The sequence below is a fragment of the Amphibalanus amphitrite genome, unplaced genomic scaffold (assembly GCF_019059575.1).
Source record: "Amphibalanus amphitrite isolate SeventyFive unplaced genomic scaffold, NRLGWU_Aamphi_draft 000549F_arrow, whole genome shotgun sequence".
NCBI classification, from domain to species: domain Eukaryota; kingdom Metazoa; phylum Arthropoda; class Thecostraca; order Balanomorpha; family Balanidae; genus Amphibalanus; species Amphibalanus amphitrite.
In genome coordinates, this window is record NW_024882043.1 from 377,624 (window position 1) to 398,382 (window position 20,759).

A 20,759-nucleotide genomic window follows, 5' to 3' on the forward strand; every position below is an offset into this window, starting at 1 on the left:
CAGCCGTTCGGCCGCCGACCGAACTTAGTTTTGCAGAGAGAGAAAAAACGAGTGCTATCGAACCCCTTGACGAGAGGGAGCCGATGCTACCCAATTATAAGGGGGCATTCCACGTCAAATCAAACACCGAAATCCGTCATCCCCTTCGATTTTTTTGAAAATTTGTAGGCAGACTGGGCATGGTTCAAAACTGAGTTACGTATAATATTTTCGAAATTTGATAACGTATCGCCGAGATATAGGTCATCGAATATAGCCAAAAATGCGACACATCATTTTTTTAAATGCTTATAACTCTGGTTCCTTTTCTGGTATCAAAATGATATTAACAGGGTCTTGTAGGCAATTGATAAGGCTTTGATTTTTAATTATAAAATTAAATTGAAGTGACCTTGAAATGCATTTGACCTTGAATTAAAACAGAAAAATTTAAATAGGAAAAAACACAACACCTTCGATTTGAGTAATTTTTACATATTATGTGCGTCACAATGTTCCTAACCATCTGTGAAAAAATTGGAGTGGGCCATTCATAACTTTCGCGGCAAACGCCGTTTTCATGCATCAACATCACGCAACCGCGCGTGACCTTGAAAGACAGAGTCAAGACATGCTTGCTTGTGTACACTTTCTGAAATGAATGATTGCTGATTAGTGATATCCCAAACTCTGCGAGAATGGAAATGCATAGTCATCGTAGTCAAGCATTCACGTTCCATTGTAAAAGTGTCTCAGGCAAACGGTATTTTGCGGTGAATTTTGAGCCGTGTGGAAATGCATCATGAAATAAATTCAACGAAAACATTATCACGCAACGATATCTTCACGTCCTTTGATCTTCACTATACGAAAGAACATACATTTTTGAGTATGTATGGATTTCTATGTATGAATTTCTAGTTAATCCGATAATAAATATGGCAGTTAGAGTCCTGCTAAGAGTAACATGTCGCCGGCTGAGGCGGGATCGGCCGAAGCGGGAAACGCAGCAGTCACCATTTTGTGTTTACACGTTCATATTTCAATTGTTTACCAACCTATTTTCAGAATTCTTTCACCATAAGATTGCCTGTACATTTCTTAGTCTTCTCACAAAATTTGACGCGAATCGCACGTAGTCAGCGGTAAGGAGCGCGATGTAAAGACGGAACCGTTCCGTTCCGTCCCGGCACAGTCTACAATTCAGGCGGCGCGTAGCGGTCGGCGCCGGCTGCCGAGTCGCCGCGTCGTCCAGGATGGATGGAACCTGCCAGCCCCGAAGGGACGTCCATCCGACGGCAAGACAGCCGCCAGGTTCGTACTCACCGCCTACGACTTCTCCAGAGCCTACGATGTGATCGACCACCAGATGCTGCGTCTGAAGATGCTGCACCGACTCCCACGGTGTTACGCAACGTGGATCTTCCACTTCCTGCGAGACCGACGTGCATGCGCGGAGGTCAATGGCGTCCGCAGCAGCAGCCGTCCCTTCCGAGCGGGCCTCCCCCAGGGCTCCGTGCTCGCCCCGACCCTGTTCACCCTGTGGTCGGCGGACTTGGTGGAGGAGCTCCGGAAGGTTGACGGCACATCGATCTACATGTACGCCGACGACACCGCCACCCTCAGCTCCGGAGCGACCATTGCGCAAGCGAAGGTACGCGCTCAGAGAGCTGCAGACGTGATGGCGGCCTGGGCGCGGAAGTGGAAGATGCGGCTGGCGGGCAGCAAGACGCAGGTCCTGGTGCTGTCCCAACGGCACGAAGATGCCCGCGACATCGTGCTGAGGGTGGACGGCACGGCAGTCAAGGGCACCCGACACCTCCATCTGCTCGGCGTGACCTTTGACAGATTGCTCCACTTCGGGGAGCACTGCTCTCGTCTCCGCCGCAAGGTGAAGCCGCGTGTGGCCCAGCTGAGGAAGCTGACGGCGCGCTCGTGGGGCCTGCAAGAGCCGCAGCTGCGAACCGTCGCCAACGGTTACGTCCGTGGTGCACTCGAGTACGCGGCGGCGGCATGGCTCCCGGCGGCGTCGGAGTCGCACGTGGAGCTGCTTGAGAGGGAGATGCGTGCCACAGCGCGCGTCGTGACCGGCTGCCCGATCAGCACGCCGAGAGACCCGCTGATGGCGGAGGCCGGCATGGTCCCGGTCCGGGCGCGCAGGGAGGCGTTGGCCGTCAGGCTGACCGCCACTGCGGCGTCGCAGAGGACCGATGACCCTCTCCGTGAGGTAGCAGCGAGGACAGCCCCCCGACGACTGCGGACCACCACCGGCTGGCGTGATGTGGGACGGGAGGCCCTCACCCGGCTTGGTCTTCAGGAGACACCCGTGGAGGAGCGACTTCACATCACCCTCCCTCCATGGTCGGACTGTTCGGGGGTGGCGATCCGGCTGGACGTCGGCGCGGCTATTAGCAGGGAGGCACGCGACGAGGTCCGCCGGGCGGCGGCCGAAGAACACCTCGCGACTCTGCCAGACCAGGCGACCTGGATCTGGAGCGACGGCTCGGCAGAGGGCGGTGTCGCGTCCGGGGGCAGTGGTGCCCTGATCACCCTGCCCTCTGGAGAAGAGAGGACGACCCGGACGCCGGCCGGCGCCGTCTGCAGTAGCACCCGCGCCGAGCTGGTGGCGATGCGTGCCGCTCTGGAGGAGGTGCAGCAGCTGGAGGACGCAACGTCTGCGACCCCGCTGGTGCTCTGCACCGACTCCCAGGCTGCGCTCGCCACGCTCGCGACGGGCGCCGGAGAACAGCGGACGACGCTGGGAGCCGAGATATGGCGCCTGCTCCTGGCGGCCCCGGACAGACCGACATGGCTGCAGTGGGTCCCGGCCCACTGTGGCCTCCCAGGCAACGAACGGGCGGACGAGCTGGCCAAGGAGGCCTCCAGCTTACCACAGGCAGCCGCGCCTGTGGACGTCCGCAGCCTCACTAAGGCAGTCGGCCGCGCCGCCTCCAAGGCCTGGCGAGATCGCTGGCCCGACAGCTTCTTCAGGCGGATTATGAGAGACAGGTTCCCGACACCTGTCCTCAACGAGACGAGGGAAGACGCGGTGAATGTGCACCAGCTTCGAGCGGGCCACTGGGGGCTCTCGACGAGCTACCTGCACAGGATCGGCCGTCGCCCAACACCGACCTGCCAGCAGTGCGAGGACCTGAAGTGCCCGGCGGCACTGTGTCTGGTCTGCCGAGAGGAGGCCGACACGCCGGAGCACGTGCTGCTGCACTGCCCCTGCCTGGCGGGCAAGCGACTACGCCTGTTCGGGACCATACACCCCGATGCGACTCGGCTGCGGGACGGCGGGGCCGTGGCGGCGCTGGCCCGCGGCTTCCTCCGCCACCGAGAGCCTGCGGGCTACGGCCGGCCGTAGGCCGGCCCGCGGGGAAACAACAATAACAACAACAGTCGCCGCGTCGCCGCGGCGACAGGATGTTCACTTTACACCGCTATTACTAGAACAGTTGTGAACCGATTTTCTTATTGCTTGCACGATGAGATGTGCAATTCAATTCTGGCCAGGTAGCCATAAGTAATTTCGCATCAATATTATGAGATATTGGCGAAAAACAGGAGGGGTGGGGCGAAATTCACTCTTCCCCCTCCACTGCGCGTGCTAACATACGTTTGCATATGTGCCATTTTCTTCAAAACTTATGAATGGCCCACTCTAATTTTTTCACAGGTTGTTAAGAATATGGTAGGCAATAAAATATATGAAAATGAGCCAAATCGAAGGTGGCGTGTTTTTTGCTATTTCAATTTTTGTGCTTAAGAACAGAGTTAAGCAAATTTCAAGGTCATATATTTAAGTCGATGCAATTCTAAACAAATGCTTAAGAAATTACCTAAACAGTAAAGTTTATTTCATTCAAATCAAACAAGTACAACCAAAGTTATGGTCGTTCAAAAATATAAAGATGCAACATTGTGTAAAAATTTGATGCCCTATATTTAGAAGGCCTGTGGTCAGAATGTGCAAAAAAACATCAATGTAATGTCCGGGGCGACACAGGAACTCGCTCACAAATTTATAATGAAATCGCTGATGGTAAGGGGCAAAACAGCCGATTTTTGTTCGATTTGACGTGGAATGCCCCTAAGGTCTTGGGCTACTGCGTGATTTTTTGGTCTTGCCTATGATCTATTCGAACACTTCTCCCCACAAGTGTTGGGATTAAATGGCATATATTTCAAATGGTTCCTGTGGTAGAACTGCCATGCTTGAATTTGACTAATTAGGAATGGAAAATATCCATATAGTAACGGAAATCTATGGAATTTCAGTAAACTTGGTTTTGTCGGCAATGGGGTCTGGCAGTGGGGTGGGGAGGTAATAACCCTGACTGGTGCCCCCAAAAAGGGGGGGCACGATCCCAGAGGCCCTGCCGATCACCTTATAACTATGTACAGGCATCACAGCTCCACACCTTTTGCAGATGGCCAGGACCCCCTGCGATACATCCCAACAGCAATCTTTATTCAGAACCTGCCTTGATTAACCAACGATAAAATGTGACGGATAACTCTACAATGCATCATTATGAACTATTGAACGGGCCTCGCCAATAGGGGGTACTGTACCCCCCTAACTTTCGATAGTCAACGTCATAAGTGAACCTCTGCACGGTCTTCAGATGTCGCAACTTCGCAACGCCCTCATTGCCAGAGGAGATGTCACAGGGAAATGAAACTTGCAGGATCTAGTATCCATTATGAGTCTCACAACTTGTATATCTCGGATTTTTCCTAAAGGTCATATGAGGTCAGGTCATTTTCGTGACCTCACCATTAAAAGTCAATGGGGAAAAATGAAAACTGCTATTCTGGTGCCGGGAATGATCTCCAACTATCTCAAGCACACAGAATCGTGATTTGATGCACTCCTTGCAAGGTTAGATGCGTCACTTTTGCAATGTTGACCTTGTGTGACGTCATTTATGACGTCATCAAGGTCATATTAGTTTTTCGTCAATAACTCTTGATCAAATTGAGCTAGCGAGTCGGGAAAGTCACCAATGGACTCAGGAAGACCCGCCGAATCGAATGATATTTGACATAACCTTTTTCGACCAACTTCGTGACCTGGGGGTGCTGACCTGACCTTGACCTGAGGTCAACAACCCAAGTTGACCTGACCCGAACAAAAAGTATATCATTCGCAGCGAGCTTTTCCTGTTAGGGCTTGCGAGATATCTGCGTCCAGACATATCTCTTAACCCTCGCCGGACCAGGCCATTTTGCGTCCTTCGACGGCACAAGGTACGCCCCCCCCCCCTCGTGTTTGGCCCCTGATCGAGCTAGAGCTTCGCGGAAAAAAACGAGCGTGTTGCCCGTCACGAGAGGAAGCCGATGATACCCAATTTTAAGGTCCTAGGTCATCGGGTGACCTTCCAGGTCAGGTCAATAACCCGAAAACCGGGAAAATCGGGACCTGTTAGAAAGTCGTAAAGTGTGGCTGCTATGTGGTTTTCCGGGGTGCTGATCACGAATATCGTGTTAGTTTTGATCAGAGATGATGTCTTTAAGCATTTAGACCAGGTCGGGTCAGGTCAGGTCAGGTCAACCGGTAGGGGTTGTGACTGGTATTCGTAATACGTGTCAACCACCTCTGACAGCTTCGTAACATGTTACGAAGACACCAAAACTGCTTCGTAAATGTTCAAATGGTTGCTAAATTCGAATTCAGCTCCAAAGCTAGCCTAGAAACATGTAAAACTCGAAAAAGTGAACCGAGGTCACCCGAGGTCACCAAAGGTCAATGACCTGACCTTCAGGTGACCTTGACACCCACCCTAATGTATGGGAGCAACATCAAATCACATGTTTGAACGTTTGAAACCACGAAAAGCTTGCAAACGCGCGGCTAATGCGAGCCGACATACGCCGAATCGCGATTTCGGCCAAACATGGTCACGGAAAAGAGGTCACAGGTCAAAGGTCATTGGGTTCAGGGTCATGAAATTTTCAGGGTAGGTGTAAAATTGATCAATGCGAGGGTACTGAAAGTTTCGTCGCTATCGGCCGCTTTTTACGCGAGTTATTCGCGAAAAACCTTAGGGGGGGTTGCATCACCCCCCCCCCTGTGCCGGTGAGGGTTAAAGGGACCCTCCCACCTTCAAAAAAGTTAATGAATTGGCATAAAAGTGATGTCGCTCGATTCTGAAAGAGCAAAAACGGATATATACCAAATTTCACCGAAAAATATTCACCGGTTTTCAAGATATTAGACTTTTACTTTTGTTTACTTTTTTGGGATCTCCGCTGTTCCTAGCGACTTCATTTTGGAAGTGCGGCGTTCGCGGCAGATGTTGCGCGCAAATAGCATATACCACCACTGCTTTGCAAAGATGTTAGTATTTAAAATTGTTAGATCACCGCTGACGTCACAAATTCTAAGGGGGCATCTCAATGCATTAGCCCCTTAGAATCCGAAAACTGCAAGTTTGAAATTCCATATCTCCGAATTAAAGCATTTTTCGATGTTGTGAGTGCCCTAACCGGTATTTGCAGGCCATGGCCACCAATTTGGCTATCTATTTCTATTCTAACTTACTATTCCAACAGAATCCGTCTGTCTGTCTGTCTGTGAGTTTGTGTGTCCGCACATCATGTAGTGGGCTCAATTTGTTATGGCTACAGGGCAGACGGTACGGCGCAGGGGGCTGAAATTTGCACACCTTCTAGGTTACAGAGCGGGTCAGCGCCTTTTCTGGGTTCCGACTCGCTTGGGTGCACGGTTCGCGCGTGGGGCGCGCTGGAAGAACGCCAATGAAATTTTGATCGGTTCGTAGAGCTTCATTGAGAGCCGGGGTCGACAAACTTTGTGAGCTAAATGCATGCCGATCGGTGGCGGGTGCGGGTGCCTCGCATTGGCGGATGGTGAAATTGATTTTGATAAATGGTGGCGGAAATATGTGTTGATTTTCGTTCAATGGAAACAGTTTGTGATACGAGTATACAAATGCACCGTGTTTGCCGCAGTGCGCCACAATTAACTTAGGGCGTCATTTTTGTCGCAAATCGCACATTTTTTTCCAAATATGGTCCGATACGGGTGCAATTTGGTGCAAGGGTGCATGCTCAATCGCCGGGTGAAAGTGCGTCGCATTTGCCGCAATGCGCCTCATATGCCACAAAGCGCCATTTCCGACAAATACGATTAAGCGTAATGGAATGGCACGAATAGGGGCAGGGCTGGGAACACTTTAAGTCTGATATTTTAGTACAGATTGGATCCAATTATTCTGTGACCTGACATGACCCAGCGGTGTTGGTAGGGGTAGGGGTAGTGGTAGGGGTAGGGTAGTGGTAGGGGTAGGGGTAGTGGTAGGAGTAGTAGAAGTAGGGGTAGGGTTAGTGGTAGTGGTAGTAGTAGGGGTAGTGGTAGCCGGATCGTCAGTCCAGTTTATTTATACGTCCGTGCCCCTGACTGACCTTAGCCGTACGAAATTATTTGGAAACTCGGCTTGCAAAATTTGACTCCGGCCATCGTGCTCCCCACTCGGGCCTCCGTCAATTTGCATACCTCGTTTCCAAGTAGAGGTGGCAAAAGATGAAAATTTTGGGAACCAGACTCGAACCAGACCCGGCTGGACATTTCTGGAACCAGTCGGACCCGGTCTTAGTTGGAATCGGAACCAGTTGGACCCGTTCCCCAAAAGTCAATTAATACAAACTACTTGTAGGTATCATTAGTTGCATCATGTAAAACAGCCTATTTCCCACTGGGAATACTCATGAGATACTGTGTGCAAAGAACCATTCACTTCATATTTTGCGGTAATGTGTAGTGTGCAAGATGTATCAGTATAGTTAATGGTAGGACCCGGTTGGACCCGTCAGAAAAGTTCCAGGAACCGGTCTGGACCCATATGGGTCCAACTCCAGACTAGAGATGTCAATCGGATACCAACTTTTTGGTATAGGGGCATTCCATGTCAACCGGGACAGCCAAAATCGGTCACCTCTGCGATTTTGTTTTAAGTTGGTATTCTTATTGGCACAGATAACAGTAGTACTACTGTTATCTGTGTTATTGGCTATTGGGTGAAACCTCTGAGGGTGAAAGGATTTTGTCATATGCCCTCGGGCTACAGAGATACAAGTCGCTAAACTTCTGCTTTTTGAGCAGAATTGGACGTGTATTGCAATCTTGAAAGATCTATAGCTTCAACATTTTTGAAGCTATTAATTTCAAACAAACTGAAACGTGTACATAAGGAGTTATGCTAGCAAAATTTGACAATTTTTACATTTTTTGGTGATTTTGAATTTATTTTATTTTGAATTAATTTCTTAAAATGTAATTCGTGAAAAATGGGTACCCTTTGATTTTGCTCAAATTTAGATATTGTCTTCCACTACACGTAAGGCAAAAGTGCTGAGAAAATTAGAGTGGGCCAACGATAACTTTGGATGATATAGCAACAAGTAGTGCAACGCAGCACGGGCGTTGGAAGGGGCCGATTTCGCTAACTCCACCTGTTTATCGCCAATAACTCACGCCATAATTATTATATTAACGTCAAACTTTCAGTATCTGTCCAAAATCGAATTGCAAATCCTCCCGCGCAAGAAATAGGTAAATCGGTCCACAACTTTTCTAGTTATAGCGGTGTAAAGTCAAACGTTCCTGCCGGAGCGGCTCGGCGGCCGGCGCCGGCCGTTGCCGCCTGAGTGGTAGACTGTGCCGGCGCGGGACGGTTCCATCTTTGCACCGCGCTTCTTACCGCTGATTATGATCGATTCGTGTCAAATTTTGTGTGAAGGCTTAAAAATATACAGGCAATCTAATGTTTAAATTAATACGAAAATCAATTGGTAAAATTAAACTATTAGGGTGCAAACACAATATGTGACTATGACGTTTCCCGCGTCGGCCGATCCCCGCCTCTGCCGGCGACATCTTACTCTTAGCAAGCCACTAACTGCCAAATTTATGGTAAGATTAACTAGAGATTCTCATAACACTACAAATGTCGTATAAAGGAAGAAATAGGAAAATCGGCCAGTACCTATCTCTTAGAGCTATGGGCGTATAAACGCAAAATAGCCACTATAGCAAATTTGATCACGTTTAACCTCATTTGATCTTGAATATATTGATCTAGGGCCATGAAATTGGCACACGATAAAGTTCCCCACCGCCCCATCTACAATTCAAATTCCGTTTTTTTAATATCTTTTTTTTGGCTAAACCGGGCTTTTCTCCCCTAGCGCTGGGAGTCAGGCGTATTTTCTTTTTGCAACCAAAGAGAGGCGCTGCCTGGAGAATGCCAAATTTCATCATTAAAAAACTGGCTTACGATGACCAGCTATCTTCGTGGCTTAGTAGTAAGTGTGTCGAATGTACCCACCTCGAAATCTAAAGGTCGCTGGCTCGCAGCGGGTCAGCCTGAAGTGTTAAACACGCATTTGTTTTTTGTGGCATCTGGCCAGCCGGCAAAGTTGTCGCGAGTTCGTATCTAGGTTGCATTTGGCCAGTTGGCAACTGCCGTGAGGGCTGTACATATTTACGCGTGTTAGATTAGGTCAGGTCAGGTTAGGTTTGCTTTGGTTTGGGGTAGGTAGAAAGGTAGCATCTCCAGGTAGCGCCTCTACTTGGTTGCTAAAACGAAACACGCGAGCGCCAGACATTACGAAGTCCAAAAGACAGTTACGTAGACGTCAGCCCATTCTGGATTTTTTATATGATGTAGCTAATGTATAGGAGGATAAAATATGTAAAAATCAGCAAAATCGAAGGGTACCCATTTTTCAGAAAATTAAAATTTGTTTTTTGAATTTTAATTAAGTTCACTAATTAGTTAATTACGTCAATATTATTATCCTCAAATTAAAGCCTGACCAATTCCCTCCATTTCACACTTTGTCTCGTGCTGATATGTCTAAAACTTCAATGGTTATGACGCTTTAAAGATGATAATGTGCCTTGCCTAAGTCAATGTTTGATGACGTGTATCTCGGAAACGTGACGTCATATCTTGACAAAAATATGTCTCCTTTCTTTTCACATATAGATGAGTAGTTTCACAAAGTTTCGCAAAAATCGGAGGAGGTGAGGTTCAAAATGATCTTTTTTTTCATCAGCATGACATAATCACAGAGAAAACAAGATATAGCCTGGCTATATCTTGGCCTGGCTATATATGGTCAGGCTATATCTTGTTTTCTCTGTGATCATTTTTTGTCCCACTTGACGTGGGACAAAACTGTCTCTGAGAGAGACCCCTATACCGATACCAAACCGATACCAACTCGGTATTTGGTATTTCAATCCTAATGTGTTTGGTATTTTGTTGGTATCATGAACCCTCGGTAATGTTTAAGAGGCTAAGAAATCGGTAAAAAGTTGGTATTTTCCTCATGTTCCCAAGTTGGTTTGGTTTCGGTATTTCTCCACGGTTTGGGTTGGTATTTGGTTTGGTATCGGTATTCCGATTTTCCGTAATTGACATCACTAGTCCAGACTGGTTCTTTGGACCGGGTCCTCGGGTCCACATTTTGCCACCTCTATTTCCAAGTAATTTCGTCGGCCCGGTCAGTAATATATAATTCTCACCGACTATGGTCGGAGGGCTCGTTCAGTCTGAGGAGCCATGCAGGTCTCTGGATGGGCCTTCATGGGGTCGGTTTCCAGAGGTCATTTAAATGCGGTCTTCTAGGAGTGGTCCCGTAGGGCTCTCAAAGGTCCACTGCGGATCCAGAAAAGTGGTTTGAGACGCTGCGGGTGGTGATAAGACTAAACAAGCACATCCAGTAAAAAAGTAGCCGCATTTCACTTCTTTATGCTGTGATTGTTTAAGGTGCACTTTAATTGGCAAACGTTTTAAATAACGTATGAAATTATTCATTTAATTGTTTCATTTCATGTTTTCATATTGCATGGGAATTGCTTTCCAAAGGTATTGGTTTTCATAAATCGACTATGAATTCCTTGAAAAAGTAAAGAGGCCCAAAGCTCCCAGAGGGTCCCGTTTAGAAAATTTTGCACCCAATCCAAAACTACTTTCCGACACCCGTTCCGGTGCAGCGGTGGGTCGGGGTCGTCAACTGGGTCGGAAACTTTTGCCCTCCCCAAACGGATCGGCTGGACCCGCCCCTGCACGCCGGGGAGTAACTGAGATGATATAGCCAGGGTAACTTGTAACGAAATTCGTTCCTACCCCGTCCTCCACCTCCCTCTGTACCTACTTACCGCCCAGCCCCCTCGCCCACTTACAATATCCTTATATGGTCCTCACTCCTCACCTGCGACGCCTGTCCTTGCCCGCTTCTGATTGGTGCTATGATATGACGTACATCTATATGTATGACGTGTGTGTATGACGTTTCAATATAGCGGCCGACGCCGAACGCCGAGCAGGAGCTGTGAAAGAGTTATTCGAAAGCCAACCGCCGTAGCGGCCTGACGTATCGTTATTCAAAGTCTCGGCCGACTGTTTATTACTTTTGGATTCTGTCGTCAAATTTGCAATACATACTTCAAGAAAAGAAAAACCGTGTTGGTTATACGGCTCGAACAAGAGGTCCCCAAACAGACTATCACAGAAGAAGACATTGTTTATTTACTTTTTACATTTGTTACAAATGGTGCCGTGACCCGGATCTAAATAAAAAAAAACTCAAGAATTGAAATTGGTTCCGCAAGAAATTGCTCTACAAGTCTACGAACAGTAAGCTGTCACTCTTTCCTATCTTTTCCCTGAACGTCTTCGCCCACATTTTCGTTTTCGATTGCTCAACTGTTATTGTGCCTGTGTACATTTGTGTAATTTTTGCATTGTGTGACTGTTATCTCCGCATTTCGTGTGTCAACTGAACTGTTTATTTGTCAACGCTCCATAAACACCACTTGTTTGTATTCGCTGATTGATTTATACTTACCAGAGTTTTCAAAATGTCCGAGGCAGTCATCACCAAAGCGCTCCAAAATATTTGTCAGGAACTCCGTATTCAGGGTCTAGCTCAGCACATCCGAACATTCTCCGGGGAGGGTTCCGCCAAATTCGCCCAATGGTTAAACGACATGGATCAGATATCTATTACCTGCGATTCAGAGCGTATGTGTGTTTTGGCGACCATCACTTTAAACGGATCCGCTGGTGCGTACGCTTCACGCATGCTAAAAGAAAACCCCCAAATCACGTGGTCGGAACTCCGACGCAAACTAAAGGAAAGGTATAGCGAAATGACTGATCCGTACCTGGCTTCGGAAAAATGCAGACGTCTAAAACAGAACCGTGGTGAGTCGGTACAAAATTTTGCTGAAAAGCTGCGGACAATGGCATCGGAGGCATTCGAAAATCTCTCTGCCCCTGAGGCGCAACGCTTCCTAGTAGAAGTGTTCCAAAAAGGCGTGAGCGACGACAGCTTGGCGCGAAACTTGATCAGGAAAAGATTCACTAACCTCGACGACGCCCTCGCTTTCGCTGAAAGTGAGCAGCAGGCCGACAGGACTTTCCAAGTCTGCCGCCATCACTCCCCTCCTCAGTCCGACGTCGAACCCATGGACTGCAGCGGTATTCAGTCCGCTACCGACTCTGAACTTCGGACCACTATTCAGAATCTAACCTCCCAAGTGCAGCGAATGTCTCGCGACATCCAAAAACTAAAACCGCAAAAACGTGCTCAGACCGCCCCACCGCAGGTGCGTTTCAACGTACCTCCGACTACTCCCCCACCGACTTACTTCAACGTTCCCCCGACAGCTCCCCCGCAAGTCCGCTTTGATGTTCCACCCCCGCTGATGTCGTACTATGGCAACGTACAAACTCCCCCTCAAGCCCCTCCGACTCCCAGACCGAACTACCAGTGGACTGAAGATGGATCCCCCATCTGTATCGCTTGTGGCACACCTGGACATGTACGTCGTACGTGCCGACGCAACTCCACCCGTCCTCCTCCCCAAAGTACCCAGGGAAACGCGAACGCGCGTCTCGAAAAATAGCGACCAGAAACGCGCCAAAGAAAGACGGTCCGAAACGGAAAGTTTCTTCAAAGAAACCTGGACCGCAAGCAGCACAAATTAAAATTAAACCTGATACGCCGATGTGCTATGTATCTCTAAGCGACCAAAAAGCTTATTCGTTAGTAGATTCAGGAGCGGACATATCCCTTATTTCACGTGAAGCTTTTGATAAAATTCAGTGCAGGAAAATCAAGGGTTTTTCTACGAGGAACTGCGTTCCTATTCGTTCTATCTCTGGTCATAGACTCACAAACTTCGGAACGGCCGTACTACAAGTCAAAATTGCAGGATTTAATCAACCGTTCAAATTCCAAATCGTAGAAGGTCTGAAAAACGACTGTATCCTAGGCAACGACTTTCTCTCCGCATTCGGTGTTCAATTGGATTTTGGACAAAAGACGATGAACCTCAACGGTAACGTCATCCCTCTGCGACCGCAACGTCTGACTTGCCAAACGACGACATCTTTGGTTCGAGTGCCTCACAAAGTTACAATTCCTGCTCAGTCGTATATAGAGATTCCTGCGTTAGTCAACCGTGTTCAATTGCTAGATCAAGATTGTATAGTTCAACCTTTGAGCAATGCACCCGTTCTAGGAGAAGAACCTGGTTTGTGTTTGGTTGAAAGTGTAGGTCACGTAGACAAAAACAAGCGTATTACAGTCGTGATAGTGAACGCCACTGGTAGGGATTACGTTTTGCCTTCTCGATCAGTCATTGGCATTGCGGAAGTTTTAGAAGACCCGGAAGGATGCATATTTACAGCTAGTGAGGAAGGTGACCAGTGTAGTGAACCGTCAGATGACGTCCCCGAAAGTCAAAAAGCGCGATTGTCACATGTGTCCGAAGGTCAACGTAAAAAGATACAAGACTTCTTGGCCCAAAATGAGGATTTGTTTGCAAAAAGTGATTTGGATTTAGGTTGTACTGATTTAGTGAAAGCAACAATTGAAACTGGTGATCATCCACCAATTAAACAGCGACCTTACCGGTTGCCTTTCAGTCAGAGAAAACTTGTAGAAGAGCATATCCAGAAAATGTTGCAGGCTGGCATCATTTCCCCTAGTCGTAGTCCCTGGTCTAGTCCGATTGTGATTGTAGATAAAAAGGATGGACAAAAACGGTTTTGTGTTGATTTGCGTGCTTTGAACAAAATTGTTGTCAAAAATAGTTACCCTCTTCCGCGCATAGACGACATTTTGGCTTCGCTTGAAGGTGCGAAATATTTCACTTCTTTGGATCTCCGCAGTGGGTACTGGCAGATAGCCATGGATCCCGAGTCAAAGGCCAAAACGGCATTCACTTGTTTCATGGGTCAATACGAGTTTGAAAAGTTATGTTTTGGGTATGTCAATGCACCCAGTCTATTTTCAGAGCTCATGAATAAAGTACTGTGGGGCATTCAACACAAATTTACTATTGCGTATTTGGATGATATTTTGATCTATTCAAAAACCTTTGAGGAACATTTAGAACATATAGATGCAGTCTTTTCACGTTTGAGAGACGCTGGCTTGAAATTGAAGATGTCAAAATGTGAGTTTTTGAAACAAGAAGTAAAATACTTAGGCCATGTAGTTACTCCATCTGGTATCAAACCGGATCCCGAGAAAATAAGTGCAATACAAAATCTCCGTCCTCCGACAAATGTCAAAGGCGTCAGATCATTCCTTGGTATGTGTGGATTCTACAGGCGATTCGTTCCAAATTTTGCAAGGATAGCCAAACCATTGACCGAGCTAACAAAGAAAAATCGTCGTTTTTATTGGGATGATGCATGTCAGTCTTCGTTTGAAACTCTTCGTTCAGCTTTAACAGTTGCACCAATTTTGGCATATCCGAACGTAGACAAGCCGTACAAGTTATATACTGACGCGTCACAAAACGCCATAGGTGCTGCGCTAGTCCAAGAGACTGATTTGGGTGAAAGAGTCATCCAATATTTATCGCATCAGCTCAACGAAACCCAGCAACGCTGGCCTACTATCGAGCGAGAAGCTTATGCGATTGTATATAGTGTACAAAAGTTCCGTCCCTATTTGCTCGGTTGTAAAGTTACGATTATGACGGACCACCAGCCCCTCAAGCACCTGTTCACCAGTGAAATGAAGAATGCTAGGATTCAACGTTGGGCGATTATATTAGATGAGTATGGATGTGATATACAGTATATTAGTGGACGTCAGAATGTAGTTGCAGACGCATTGTCGCGACTGGACACCTCAGGAGAGGATTGTCACACGGATATCCCAGGAAATGGATTAATGACTAGTGAGTCATTACCGTGCCATGTCGACGAATGCGTAGACACATTCGGTGTAAATAATGAATCTTCGTGCAGTGTGAATGTGATTGATTCCGATAGAGCGCCTGACATTCAAGTAGAGACTGAAGTGAAAAGAAGTGAGTTACCTGAGGTTCCTCCCAAGGAAAAATTCAAAGAGTTTTTACAAGGACACCCCGACCTTGGTTTACTTCAGAGAGAGGATCCCGAGATCCAACAATTGATCAAAGTATTACAGGACCCAAATCATTCGAACCATGCTGTAGTGTCTCGTTATTATATTTTGGAAGACGGTCTACTATATCGAGTTTCTGATCCGTCCAAATACCCCTCATTTCCAGGTTTGCAGTTAGTTATTCCCAAGCCCCTACAGAAACTGATCATCGAAGAAATTCATTCAGGCTATTTCGGCGGACACTTAGGTATAGATAAAACGTACGACAAGATCCGTTCACGTTATTTTTGGTCCGGTTTATATCGAGACGTTGTTCAGTATTTAAAAACATGTGTCGCCTGTAATATGCGGAAGCTCAGACGCGAGCGACCCCCTCTGCAAGATATGCCAATCCCAAAATTTCCTTTCGAGCAGATCGCAGTAGACACGTCCGGTCCGTACCCTGAAAGTTTCCAAGGACACCGGTACATTATTACTGTCATCGATTTATTTTCTGGATGGCCAGAGTCGTTCGCTACCTCATCAAAAAGTGCAGAAACGGTTGCCCAAATTTTATTAGAACATATCATCCCTCGCCATGCTTGTCCTAGGATTATGATTTCAGACAATGGTACAGAGTTTTGCAACGCCGTCATAGACCAAATTACAACTTTTAGTAACATTAAACATATCCGAACTTCCGTTTACCACCCGCAATCGAACGGCAAATGCGAAAGATATAATAGAGTTCAGAACGACATGTTAGCAAAGTTAGTGAGTAAATCTCAACGTGACTGGGACACAAAGCTTCCTTCAATCTTGTCTGCTTATCGCACCGCGAAAAACGAGACTACCAAGTATTCCCCTTTCTTCCTTCTTTACGGTCGTGACCCTGTTCTACCACTCGATAGCATTTTATCTCCAAAATATCGTTACCAAGGTGAAGATTACGTACCTACCATGCTCGAAAACATGCATTCTGCCTACAGTCATGTGCGTCATAACCTAGTACAAAGTCATGAGAGAAACAAATTTTATTACGATCGTACCGCCAAGCCAACGAAAATCAAAGTCGGTGATATGGTTTACTTCAGAAACCCTACAGAGGCGACTCAAAATGCTGCCAAACTGTCGTGCCATTGGAAACCTTTTTACCGCGTTATCAAAGCCATCAACGACGTAACCTTTGTCATTAAGAACCAGCTGTCTGGCGATGTCAAAGTAGTGAACGTTCATAATTTGAGATTCGCTGATCCAGATACCCTTTGGGAAAACGTGACAGAAGAACCACATCATATCAACAGCAAGTACGAAAGTAAACAGAAGTCGTTTATCCCCGTTCCACTTCGTGTGCAGCCTCCACGTCAATCAAAGTTCTCATTCGCTGATACAGAAATGCATAATACTGAAACAGTCACAGATCGGTCTATTCGTGATTCAACCCCCAGTTCGATATCAACCCCTGTTGAAACTTACGCTCCAGCGAAACCGTCGCCGAGTGAACAAAATTACCCACCTTTACCTGAAGATTCTGATTCCGATGCAGATCTTGACGTGCCGTTATCAGAAATGCGAAAACGATGGAGAGAAGAAAAATCGAAAGACAATAGTTCTGACGATGAGAATATTCCTTTGTCCCAATTAGCAAAGCGCCTGAGAACGGAAAAGTTATCTGATCCATTCGAAGTTGAACCTACCCCTATGAAAAGACCACTCACCCGTACAGAATCAGAGTCGAACGACATGGATGCAGAAGCGCGTAGCCCTCCTTCAAAATTACAATGTGCCGACCAAGACCACGAATCGGATTCAGACGAATTGGACGCCGATGGTGTACATATTGAAAAGGAGCAAATGTGTACTAACCCACGTGTGAAAGAAGCCCTGTTAGTTAAGATGCTGAAAACACATGAGAAGTTGATGACCGACATGTTCAAACAATTAGAAAAAATGTAAAAAGGTTCCCCGGCCCACTGAGTTATTACAGGTCGGATGACAGCCGAATGTCTACAGTATTTTGTGGAACCCAGCTAGTACGATGAAGGCTGAACGGCTGTATGGTGTTATAGTGTTTATATAGAATATGGATCCCGGTTTGTATGCCGAAGACAACGTAATCGCGGTACCACGTTGTATTGTGTTGAATGATATACCGACTCTGGCTAGTATGCCACAGCCATTTATGTGTTGTTCATTTTATGTTCGGTCAGTGAACCGTTCAATTGTTCGTGTACTAACCTCATGTTTGCGAAATGTTGATAGTTGTTTGTGTGTGTTCCAGAGATGTGGGCAAGACCGTTCTTCCTGACATTCCTGTTCTATCTGACATCTCCGACAACGGCCAACGTTCTCTTCCTGCCCCGAGGCCATCTCTACGCTTCATACGACCACTGGACTCTTCACATCCCCATCGAAACCAGGACATCATGGACGTTTGTATTGAAGCTAGAGCATCATGTGAAGCTCTTTAAAAGTAAAGTCAGTAGTATATTTGCAGAGCACCGCCAACAATTGCGAAGTGACCAGGCAATTCAGCTTTTTGCTAAGTTTAACCAGAGCGTAAAAGTTATTGACATTGTAATAGATACTTGGTCAAATGTACTTGTTGATCTTTCGGAAACTAATGTTTCACTCCCCGAAGCAGTAAACTTCATTCCCCCACTTCAGGACAAAAGTGTCCATTTGTCTAACTTGAAGAAACATATTCAACAGATTCGAGTACGCAATGCTCAGCATAATAAAACTGTCGTTATCCCCGCCATCTCGGTCACAACGTGTATTGTGGTTGCGTTAGTGCTATTAACTGTTCTATACGTCCGATGTCATGTGTTTAAACCCATTATGATCCGACCCCAGCAAGTATCCGCTCAAAATCCTGCCCCTGACAGTGTTATTGTTGAAGAAACGTCAAGTGTAGCTCCAAATATCAAGCCCCGGGAAAAACTCACGGACCCAAGTCCCTCGTGCTTAAAATGGTTAAAACCGTCTCCGACCCTCGCTTCTCAGAAATCCGCAGATGTCTGATTCAAATATTTTCCAGAGGAGTTCTTTCTCCGCAGCAGAGGTACCAGTAGCGGCGCTCCCACACTCGGTCGAGCCGCCGCCGGTGCTAGTCAGCGCCACTGAGATCGGGCCGCCCCGCATCGGACACCCCACGTCCGGGCGCCCCGATAAAACTACGATGACGCGTGGTCTGGTCAGCCGACACCGGACGGACGACCCACAACAATACGCGAGACGTGAGAACGTCAATGTGTCAATATCTGACACACGATCTGGTGTCAATGGACAATGGACGGACAAACACGTGTCAGACAGCAGCGTCAAAGGTGACCTAAACCCTCTGAACTCTCTGAACTCCCTGAACTGATGTGCCCGCAGCGGAATCTTACCAGTGATTGCGAAGCGAGAACCGAATCGATGAGCACGAGTGGGACAGTAGACTATGTTTCGTAAACGGACAATGAAGAAGACTCTATAGACTTATAACTACGAGGACTGCAACGATCGGAAAAACGGGAAATTGTGTGTTGAGGTGCTGTGTATATTGTTGTGTTAGGTGTTGTTTTTGCTGTGTCGTGTGTTGTGTACGTTATATCATGCATCATATTAGGAGTATCCCAAGCCGAAAATTTTGGTCAAAATTTCAGCTTTAAGGACCTCGCGTTGTGTTGTAACGAAATTCGTTCCTACCCCGTCCTCCACCTCCCTCTGTACCTACTTACCGCCCAGCCCCCTCGCCCACTTACAATATCCTTATATGGTCCTCACTCCTCACCTGCGACGCCTGTCCTTGCCCGCTTCTGATTGGTGCTATGATATGACGTACATCTATATGTATGACGTGTGTGTATGACGTTTCAATATAGCGGCCGACGCCGAACGCCGAGCAGGAGCTGTGAAAGAGTTATTCGAAAGCCAACCGCCGTAGCGGCCTGACGTATCGTTATTCAAAGTCTCGGCCGACTGTTTATTACTTTTGGATTCTGTCGTCAAATTTGCAATACATACTTCAAGAAAAGAAAAACCGTGTTGGTTATACGGCTCGAACAAGAGGTCCCCAAACAGACTATCACAGAAGAAGACATTGTTTATTTACTTTTTACATTTGTTACATAACTGTGGGGGACCGTGTAGTCGTTGGGTACACGGCGGGGAGTAATTGATTGAGATGGTAGCCAGGGTAACTGAGGGGGACCGTACGGGCGCCGGCAGGCCCGAGTTCGCCTACTTCACGTGGCACACGTGCCTGTTCGGCATGGCGGGTACCCTGGCGCTGGCGCTGCTGGTGAGCTGGTGGTGCCTGCTCGTCTCCGTGGCCGTGCTGGTGGTGCTCGTGGCGCTCGTCCACAACTTCTCGCCGGCCACAGAAAACAACTGGGGGTCGCTGTCGCAGGCGCTCATATTCCACCAGGTATCAGTATGCGGGCGACAGACAGACAGACAGACAGACAGACAGACAGACAGACAGACAGACAGACAGAGACAGAGACAGAGACAGAGACAGAGACAGAGACAGAGACAGAGACAGAGACAGAGACAGACCGACGGACGGACGGACGGACGGACGGACGGGCGGGCGGGCGGACGGACGGACGGACGGACGGACGGACGGACGGACGGACGGACGGACGGACGGACGGACGGACGGGTGGGTCGGTTCTGTTCAGTGTTCAAACTAACCAGCAGCGGCATTGTGGTGAGGCATGTTTGCCGTTTCATTGCCTTGCGCTGAGTTGTTTTCTCCGGTCAGGTACAGGTCTCGCGGGTTTTAGCGGTAGGTTTTGCACCTAGAAAATTTAGTGTACTTCAGGCTATATCTTCGTCGTCTTAAGCTTTTGAGTGGTGAAGATGCGATCGACTTGTTGGGTAACAAGCCGGCCATGATCGTTTAAAATGGCTTCATCGTTGATCGATTAGTTTCTGAGATATAACCGGAAATGTAATCGTAGATCGATTTGTTTCTGAGATATAACCGGAAATGTAAAAGTGCAAAACCTACCGCTTAATCTCGCGAGACCTGTACGTTAGGTACGTACCTTGCGGCTTGCGCTGAGTTTGTTCTCTCTGTTGTTGTTGTTGTTTGTTCCCTCCAGGTCGACCTCAGTCGACTGTAGCCTGACGGCTCTGCAGGGTCCTGAACGCGGCCGCCAGGGCCGCGACAACTCCGTCGCCCCGCACCTCTTCCCTGTTGGGTCTAATTGTCCCGGTGAGTCGCAGCCTGGCGCCCATCAGGGCCGGGCACTCGACCAGGACGTGGTACGGAGTATCCGCCGTCTCTCTGCACAGGGGGCAGCGGGCACCCTGGCAGTCCACGTCTTCGCACTGCGGGCAGTGTCGCGACGGGTTCCGGCCGATTCGGTGGAGGTACTGGG

General features: G+C 47.8%; 1 protein-coding gene and 1 long non-coding RNA gene across 2 annotated transcripts in view; both read left to right on the forward strand.

The window, feature by feature from the left end:
- LOC122393704 (solute carrier family 12 member 9-like) overlaps positions 1-20,759 on the forward strand; it is a 332,365-nt gene that overhangs the window by 246,503 nt on the left and 65,103 nt on the right. Inside the window, exon 10 of the mRNA XM_043389950.1 lies at positions 19,600-19,798. Within this exon, the coding sequence (XP_043245885.1) occupies positions 19,600-19,798 (199 nt within the window). The remainder of the gene's footprint in view (positions 1-19,599; positions 19,799-20,759) is intronic.
- On the forward strand, positions 11,122-19,411 carry LOC122393705. Its single transcript, XR_006258739.1, has 2 exons — positions 11,122-11,651; positions 17,666-19,411. It is a non-coding gene; the product is annotated as an uncharacterized LOC122393705 (long non-coding RNA).